Below are 9,255 nucleotides of genomic sequence, written 5' to 3'. Positions count from 1 at the left end.
ACTCAAATGTTGTGCACTTAACCGTTATGGTGGGGGAGAATGATGAGGGGTGCGGGGACTGTGAGCTAAACAGGTAAGAACCCAAGAAGGAGACCCTACGGGGGGGAAGGCACCTAACCCTATCCCACCCTGATCTCGGGTGGCACAGCGGGCATGCTGGCTATGTGGAGCTGGCGCGGTCTTCAGCTGTGTAGAAGGAGGGATGGGGCAGATAGTTGTGAAGTGGGGAGGTGTTAGAAGGTGGATGAGGAAGAAGGTGGGACAAAGGAACATGAGAGGAAGGAGAGAAGGAAAGTGACAGGATCACAGAAAAAACCACCATGAAGGCTTCGGGGCAGCTCCTGGGGACTCAGGTTTCCTGTCACTCGGTGGGCCCAGCGCTCAGGCTGCCGGGGAGCCCAGTTAGGCTGGGCCCAGTGGGCATGCGGTTAGTGGGAGCCCCAGCGGGTTAGCCCTTCCCCTAGCGAGCCAGTGAGAGCAAGCGGAGAGAGCAGACATATTTACCATTAGAAACGGCCTGAGGGGGGACGTGCTGCTCTAGCCGCCTTTCCCCTGTTTGACATTGTAAAAAAGCGGTTTAGATGCTGGGCAGAGCTCCTGTGGCCCTCTGTGCCCCAACCCCCTCCCGCCCGCCTCCGCCGCCCTGCAGGCCCAAACCACTGGCCCCGAATGATGAGACTCCTACACTTCATTCCCAGCCTCGCCCTGCCTGGTACCCTCAAAGAAGCCAGGCTCCCACCAAGCAACTGGTGGGAAACGGAGTCTCGGGGAGGGGCAGTCGTGGTCCCAGTACTACACAGCATGCCAGAGGCAGAGCTGGGATGCAACCTCAAGTCTTACAAGCTGCTGAATCCCAAATCCCAGAGGGCCCCCACCCTTGCTGCTAAACTGTAACTGCCCTCTCAGTCTCCCCACTAAATCTGAACATCCTGATGGCCCCAAACGATGATGTTTCCTCCTACCAGGGCTGGGGAGAAAAATGAGATACAGATCAAGGTAAAATAAGTTCTTCTGGAGAAGAGAGAGAGGAACTTGAAAAAGACATAGCCGTGAACCTTAGAACAGCCTCATTTGCTCTCTTCTGCCTCACTTGGCCATGGCTCAGAGGGTGGATGGGTCTTGCATTATAGCAGAGCTCAAGCTTAATAGGAGTATGTTCAAAGCAGCCATGCCCGGGACTATCTAAACAGAAAGAACATCAGAGAGGGACGGGCCTCACACCCATGGCCCCGTCGTGGTACGTGCAGCATTTCTTTGGGGACCGCATGCAGTTTCTTCTGGGAGTCTAAGGGTGTGTAGGTGTGTCCAGGGCATCGCAGGAGGTTTGGAAAGCAGAAGAATTAGACTTACGAGGGAAAAAATGAATGGAGCTGGAACAAACCAGCCTCGAGAAGGCAACGTGAGGACCCGAAAATATTCCAAGATTTAAGAGAATTAGTTCAGAGGGAAACATATAGCAAGAGAGAGTTTAATTAAGGAACTTTAGAACTGTGTGTGCAAGTCTCTGGAGCAGGTACCTGAGGGAGGCCTTGAAGAGCCCCACCTGCTCCCCAGTCCTTGTGTCTGAGGGAAAGGCAGTGCTTTCTGCAGAGACAGATGGGTTTCTGGAGTGACATGGGAGACAGTCTGGTTCTGAAACAGAACGTCTTGTCTCTGATAAACACACCAAATGACTGTGTTCACACCTTCCCATTCCCAGCATGTTGCAGCCCATGAGCTGAATGGCCATTCATAAACACCCATGCCCACAGGACAAGCTTCCTCTGCCTGGCTCAAGACACAGCCTTTCCCCCTGCCCAGACTCTCTGCTTTCATTTCCACTTTGCCAAGGGGACATCTTGTCCCATCATCTTTCTCAGCATTCTGTAAGCACACAGTAACTGACCTTCACACACACACACACAAAAACCCCCTGAAGATTTAGGGAATTAGGAATCAAAGAACTGAACTCATCTATGGACCTGAAGATACGTGAGGTAGGCCTAGGAATTCACGAAAAGGGGTCCAGGTATTAAGAAGACCCCAAGTCAGGGTGAGAGGGTGGGATTCTAGAGTTGGAGAAGAAATGGGAGGACCCCAAGCAGAGCTCCACTGGAATACGGAGGAGACAGGAGAACCTGGGGGCCTAGTGGGGAGGACTGGAAAGGAGATTTGTAGGAGGAGGGCAGGAGAGACAGAAGAAAGAAGAAGGCAACCCCACTCGTCTTGTTCCAGGAAAGGGCACTCTGTCCCACCCTTTAGTGTGGACGGTGGGCTGTGACAGCTCACATCTCACCACACTGCTCAACTAGGGCCTCTGGTCAGGCTTAATTCACTGACTGCCCCATCTTTTCTCCCCCCTTCTCAACCACAGCTGGGGTCAGCAAGCACCTCAGCTGATAGTTCTCAACATGTCAACACATCATCCTGGGTTAAGAGGACGGCAAGGCTCCCGGGGGTGGGGCCGCAGAACCAAGGGGTGGGGAGAGGAGGAAGGGCAGGTGAGCCCTTCACTCTCTGAGTCATCCCTCACTAGACCTGCCACTGTCTGGGGGCTTCAGTCCACTCCCCGGTCCTCCTGTGCTCAGCACCTGAGCCCCACCCAGTGCTCCCCTCTCCCCTGGTTCCCCAGGGCCCTCACCCCGGCCCCCATCACAAGTGGACTGAGTTCTTCACTGGTCTCACCCACCGATGCATGTCTTCCCGTCGGTATGGAGCACAAACTTGACGTGGCAGCCGCAGCGGGGACCCTGCTCCGTGTCATCACATGTGTGCTGGCAGCCACCGTTGCCATAGTTGCACGTCACTGTGCAGAGAGGGCAGGAGGCCTGTCAGCTTGCCTCCCCTGGGCACTCCGGCCTCCGTAACGCAGAAACTGGCCGTCTAAGCTAGCTGCCGCTCCCGCGCCCCCATCTCTTCCCACTCCTGCTGCGGAGGCCCCACGCCCCTCCTCCCCCACTGCCATCCCAGTCATCTCACATTTACAGTCCCGTTGGTTCTTGGTGAGCTCGAAGCCAGGGCGGCATTCACAGGCAATACCCCCTTTGGGAGTCTCCCGGCAGATGTGAGCACAGCCATGGTTCTTGTTCATGCAATTCATTCCTTCTAAAAGGGAAGAGGAGGGCGGGGTGAATGTGCTGTGCTCCTGGACACCTAGAGGAAGAGAAACTAGAAGGGAAGCCGTGGGCCTTGGGAACTGGGACAGTTTCACGGAGGCTGCAGCACAGAGGCGACTGGCCCTCCCGCTTGCAGGCCCCCATCCCGGCCACCGAGCTGGTGCCAGTGAGCAAAGCTCATCCAGGCCCCCTAAACTCTACATGATCACCCTCTCCTTCAAGCAACTAAAAATAGTGTCTAATAGTTGCCGAGCACTATGCTTGTACTGGGTAGATCTAGGAAGGACCCAAAAAATACAAGACATGATCTCTTTTCTCAAAGAGTTTACAGTCAAACTGGGAAGAAGATAACATTTATCATGTGAGTGAGGAGTAATTGGCACAGGTCATTATTATACATTTTATTCAACAAATATTTATTAGGCTCCTACTACAAGCAGGGTGGTATATTAGGTTCTGGGGATACAAAGATGAATTAGGCTTAGTCTTTGCCCTTGGGGGTGGGCAGGGGTGGGAGGGTGATGGCGGAGTCACAGAGACAGAGAACACGCACCCCACCATTCCTGCCTGACGCTCCCGTCCAACCCAAGGAATGAGGCACGGGCGAGGTCCTCTCAGGCGACCTCAGTTTAGGGTTCGGCCATCTATTGGGGTTGGCAAAAAAGTTCATTCGGGTTTTTCTGTAGCATCTTATGGAAAAGCCCAAGTGAACTTTCTGGTCACTGCTCTACAGTGAGGAGCAAAGCCACCTTGGATCTGGACAGAGCATGTCCCAGGGTAGCCTCGATCCCACTGTGACCCTCAGCCCCAAATGAGTTCTCCCAGATTTCACTCTAACCCAGAGTATCTGTCCACGGAACCCTTAGGATATGATGGGTTCAGGGACAAAAGGAGCAGCGGAGGGTAGACCTGGGGGACTGAGGGAGGGCTCCTGAGCAGACGGAGAGAGAAGCATGGGAGGACGGAGCCGGGCCCCCCCGGCCACAGGCTGACCTTCCGGCCGCTGGATGCAGGTGTGCTGGTTGTCGCTGAGGAAGAAGCCCTCCCGGCAGTGGCACTCGTAGCTTCCCATCATGTTGACACAGCTTTGCTGACAGCCGCCGTTGCCCTCGGCACACTCGTCCACATCTGCGCGGGACAGGCGGGTGGTGAGGCTGAGGGTGCACCCGGGGCCTGGGTGCGCCCCGGGATTGCGGTCTTAAGGGTCCAACACGCACGCACACCCCCTTCCCTGAAATCCAACACCGAGCCTGAAGCCAGGCAGTTCTCACATCCCACTGCCACCCTCAGGGGGCAGCGAGTGGGGAGGGGACATGCGAGAATGGCTCATTCAGGGGAAGACATGCCTCTCTTTCCCTCACCTGTTGAAACTGGGTCTGAAGGCAGAAGAGATCAGGAAAGGAGGCAGAGCAAGAGGAGCAGAGATGAAGACAAGGATGGAGGTTGGTCAGGGGCAAGACCTGTGAGCAGCTGGTTGTGATGAGCAGCCAGGGAGTCAGGGCTCTGTTCGGGGAGAGCTCTGGCAACGGTGCTGAGGTTGGAGGGGGCGGGTGGGGAAAGGTAGTGAGCCTCAACTCCTTGTGGGGCAGGGACAATTTCTGTGAAGGGACCATGGCCCTGTCCCTCTGGCCCTGTCCTTCCTCCCCTTCTCCCATGCCCGGGCTTGCTGCCACATTCCCTAGCCTTTCTCCTATTTTGGTTTAACAAAACAAAGTCTGGTAGCTTGGCGGAGAGGGATGCAGAAAGAGCTGCCAGGCCACACCCTAATTACCAACCCCAAATCACTATCCCCAGGCTCATCCCGGGGCTCCTGCTTCAATGCCCTGACTCCATCTCATGCTACTTACTACCCTCCCAGGTTCATAGTCCTTCTCAGTTTTCCTTGGTGCAGGAGGCATCAGGGAGAGGGACCCAAATAGACCAATCTAGCTCCAAAGGAACCCGACTCCTTAGGGCCTTCTCTTCCCCTCCTCTCTGCTGAGCCCTGAAACCCTGTCCTTCACTCTTCTGGCCAAGGGCAGAGGGGCCCAGACAAGGAGATGTCCTTTGTTTTGCCTTGTTCCCGTCCCATCTTCTACACCCCTGACTTCTCCCCATCCCTGTCTTCCTACTCTTAACCCTGTCCTACATTCCATCCTTGTTTGCTCCCTTCTAGTCCAACCTTGTGATTTTGTGACTCTAGCCAAATTCTTTCCTACAGTTTTCAGTGGAGAAACTGAGGCCCAGGGCATGGATGACTTACACAGGGTTCCCCTAAAAGCTAAAGGTTAATAAGACTTTGAACCCTAACCCTAAGGTTAGGGAAGCATCATCATCATTCCTCCTGTTTTCTGAGCACTTACCATGTACTAAGGATGGTACAGGGCTCTTTACACATTTTTTGTCATCACACTGCAGCCCTTTGGGTGGTTACTACCTTCCCTGTTGCCCAAGTCTCCACGGCGAGTAAGCAGCAGAGCCAGGATCTGTCTGGAGCCAAACCACCTTCCTACCATGCTCCACCCGCTGTGACTAAGCCCACTATTGTCATCTCCTGGCCCTTCCCCTGAGAACACTTTCCAGCAGCATCTCTTTAATGTTTTTCGTTCAGAAGGATTTTTTCATCCTCAGCATCTTGTCTCAAAGGGGAGGCTGACCTTGTTTTCTGTTTTGTGGGAATGCAGCTTTTTGTTTACTTTTCCTCTCCGTGCCTGGGAATGGGAAATGCCAAAAACATTTCCTTCTCCACAAGACATCCCCTGCCCACATCCCTTCACCCTCGCTCACCCAGACAGTTGTGTCCGTCATGTGCCAGGTGGAATCCATCATAGCAGGTGCATCGGTAATTGCCAGGGATGTTGACACAGTCGTGCACACAACCTGCATTATCCTCCCGTTCGCACTCATCCACATCTGTGGGCAAATAGTTGAGGCAGCTGGACCCACCTGCGTGCCCCTGACTATCCATCCCTGGGCTCAAATTTATGGTGGTTTTTTAAAAAATAGAAAACCTCTGTGTGTGTGTGTGGGTGTGTGTGGGTGTGTGTGCTTGTGTGTATCTCTGTTTCCATAGTTACCTTCATAGCCTACAAACTATTTTGCATTTAGCTATTTTCATCTAGACTTCAGTCATAAGCATTTTGACATTTCCATCAGATCTTTCCAATTGTCACTGTACATGGTTGCAAAAAATTCCATTATGTTGCTACATCATAACTTATTAATCCCCTTTTTCTATTGTTAGATTCCTTCCATTTATTTTTCTCTCATAAATGCATCAAAAACATCTCTCATATATTGTTTCTTTGAATTTCCTTTGAATAAGTTCCTAAATATGAAATTCTTGGGTTGGAGGGTATAAATGACTTCAAGATTCCTGTTAGGTATGACAAAATCACTTTTCAATTTATAATGTCACCAAGAATTAATGAGTATACCTTGTCTATTGAAGTCTTAACCAACACAGAAGGTCATAAATTTAAAATAACATCTCAAGACTGCTTTAATTTGCATTGCTTTAATTATGAGGAGATGTGTTTGTTTATAGTATGACTTTGCCCTAGGGTAAATTGTCTGTTCTCATTCTTTTTGGGCATGGTGTAAGGGTCTAAAGACAGAGGTTCCAATAGTAGGGAACCTTAGGCGTTAGTCCCATGATCCTGATCCCCTCACCCAGTCAGGTTGTGTGTCTGTGAACTGTTCCCACCTGGGCCTTAGCGTGTATATATGGTGTCTTTGTGCAAATCAGAAAATGATATCCTCTCTGGGAAGGAACTGCTTTCCTCTAGCCCTGTCCCCACGCCAGCAGGGAGTGCAGGCCTTCGTGCACAGCGTGGCCAGCTGAGAGCGGTGGAACGGTTTCCCCCTCTGGCAGCTCCCCCTTCTCCAGGTACCCTCCCAGCCTCACCTTTGCAGTGTTTACCATCCCCCGTGTAGCCAGACTTGCAGATGCACTTGTACGATCGTGGAGTGTTCTGGCAGATGGCGTCGATGTGGCAGTTGTCGGTCCCTTCCACACATTCGTCCACATCTGGCAGGGGCAGAAGGGACGTGTGAGATCCTTTCTTGGTGCCTCCCAAGGGGTGTCTTGAAGGTGGTTCCTCGGGGCAAAATCTCCTCTCCTCTACAATAGACAGCAACCCCTCCAGAAGCAGGTGGCCTCCCATACCTCTCTGATTTCAGAGTGGGCTGACCCTGTAATTTCAGGAATTCAGAAAGAACCCCCACTCCCCTCAAAAATACTTAATCCACAATGACAGCTGAAATTCCATCATTTGAAACACTCCTCTTTGATTTAAAAACAAACAAAAAACCCTTGGACTGGGTAGGTAGCACACTTAACTTGATTAGAAACTTTCAACCTAGGGTGAATTAGTTTACCTTTCCGAGGAGCAGGCTTAGAGGCAGGGGAATAGAAAGGCATGAGGACAGTGGCCCCTGGGCAAGTGGCAGTGTCCAGTGACTGCTGGTAATTAAAGGAGGAAAGGGAGACGGGGCATCTGAGGAATCTCCCTCTGCCTCACAGTTCTGTTTGAGACCAGGCCTGCTCCCACTTGCCCACCATGGCGCCAAGAATCTTTAAAGGAAAGAAGCTCCATCCAGGAAGATTTGCCGCGGCCCCTGTGCTGTCAACAGCGGAGGGACTAGGAGCTGGCAGGCGCTGGCACCAGCAAACCAAAGCCTGATAAGTGCAGTCTTTGCAGCTCTCCAGCTGACTCATCTGGGCCCATCCATCCCGCCACCCTGAGTGCTTTCATCTAACCCCAGGTGCACCTCGCTCTGACACGAGGCGCTACTCACAGGGCCATGCTGAAGAAGGGGCCACCCAAGACCTGGCAGAAAAAGACGATGTTCAGGAAGGACACAGGAAAGAAAATAATTTATCACCTTTGGGCAAAAGACTGCAACTTCTGGGGCAATGTTATGATGCCCATAAAGCTGAACTGAAATAGGGGGAAATGTTTCAGTTGAAATGCTTTATAACTAAAGGCTGTGGCGGTTCAGAGATGACTCAGCCGAGCTAAGAGGAGAAACACGTGAGTAACGTGAAGCAGGATATGTTTGAGTGCCGCGAGGGCATTAGAGTAAGGAAAGGGGGTCCTCAACCATGGCTGCACATCAGAGTCAGCTCCCCTAGGAGATGCCCGAGGGCCACCCCCAGAAATGCTGGTCAGCTGGTCTGGGCTGAAACTTGGTCATCAGTAGGCTTCTAAAGCTACCCAGGTGAGTCTAATGTGCAGCCAGGCTTGAGAATCCCCACTAAAGAGAAGATCAGAAGAGGAAGAGACTACTTCCAGCTGTGAACTGGGAAACCCAGGATAGTGTAGCAACCTGCAAGAAAAAGAAATGTTTTTCTGCAAGATCGTAACTGCCAAGTGTGATCTGTGGGCCACAGAATTGCTTAGCTTTTCTTAAAATGCAGATTCTCAGGCTCAATTGCTGATCTACTGAATCTAAATCCTTAAGGTGCTTGATATACTTTTTACTGAATGAATGAATGGACCAGTAATTGCTCCAATGTATAGACACCCATGAGTCCTAGCTTGAAACAGTTATCTGGTTCTCTTTTATTTCAAGTACTTCAGGGGCACGACTGAGGCTTCCTAGGGCTAAGAAGAGAACTGAAATTTGGAAGAGTGCCCTCAAACACCTGCCTCAAGTCTTCCGGGCTTCTGTTCAGCTCTGCACTCTACTCTCCAACTCTCTTTGACCCCTCTGTACAGCCCACCATGCCCAGTGATTTAATTGCTGTAATTCACATTTATTTATTCTTCACCTCCCTCAGGCTCTGCAGTGATGGTGTCTGCCTGCTGGTCCACCCTAGGAAGTTACCCCAAAGTGAATGGATGGAGAGGAGAGGGGCACAGAATTCTAGTTCATGGGAGAGGGCAAGAGGGACCTCTGTAGACAGTAAGAGGTTGCCTGGAGAATCAGTCTCTCCAAGTGATGAAGAGAAAATGGTACTAAGAAACACCCTATTGTAGAAAGAGCCTAAGCTCTGGAATTAGTTCATTCCCAAATTCAAATTCAGCCCTGCCACTCAGCAGGGAGGGTTTTCTGATTCTCTTATTTCTTCATCTTTAATGTTGGGCTGCCTTCTCATGAGAGGCTGTGAACAGTTGATGAGATAATTTGTGTAAAGTACCTAATATTTAGTAAATATTAGGCTCCTAATACATGG

The 9,255-nt window shown here is 51.5% G+C and overlaps 1 protein-coding gene across 6 annotated transcripts in view; it reads right to left on the bottom strand.

Moving 5' to 3' along the window:
* Nucleotides 1-9,255, bottom strand: part of SCUBE3 (signal peptide, CUB domain and EGF like domain containing 3) — a 35,581-nt gene that overhangs the window by 12,732 nt on the left and 13,594 nt on the right. For 3 of the 6 annotated variants that reach the window (XM_081520102.1, XM_081520096.1, XM_081520098.1), the window contains exons 2-7: nt 6,982-7,104; nt 5,862-5,987; nt 4,089-4,223; nt 2,959-3,084; nt 2,669-2,785; nt 505-552 (exon numbers count right to left, since the gene is read on the bottom strand). In XM_081520102.1, the coding sequence (XP_081376228.1) occupies nt 505-552; nt 2,669-2,785; nt 2,959-3,084; nt 4,089-4,170 (373 nt within the window). In that variant the 5' untranslated portion in view covers nt 4,171-4,223; nt 5,862-5,987; nt 6,982-7,104. The remainder of the gene's footprint in view (nt 1-504; nt 553-2,668; nt 2,786-2,958; nt 3,085-4,088; nt 4,224-5,861; nt 5,988-6,981; nt 7,105-9,255) is intronic. The other 3 variants (XM_081520099.1, XM_081520100.1, XM_081520101.1) reach the window with 2 other exon arrangements.

This window comes from Giraffa tippelskirchi, chromosome 8, assembly GCF_054371585.1.
Source record: "Giraffa tippelskirchi isolate mGirTip1 chromosome 8, T2T-mGirTip1v1.2.pri, whole genome shotgun sequence".
In the NCBI taxonomy this organism is placed as follows: domain Eukaryota; kingdom Metazoa; phylum Chordata; class Mammalia; order Artiodactyla; family Giraffidae; genus Giraffa; species Giraffa tippelskirchi.
This window is presented reverse-complemented; position numbering and strand designations above follow the sequence as displayed.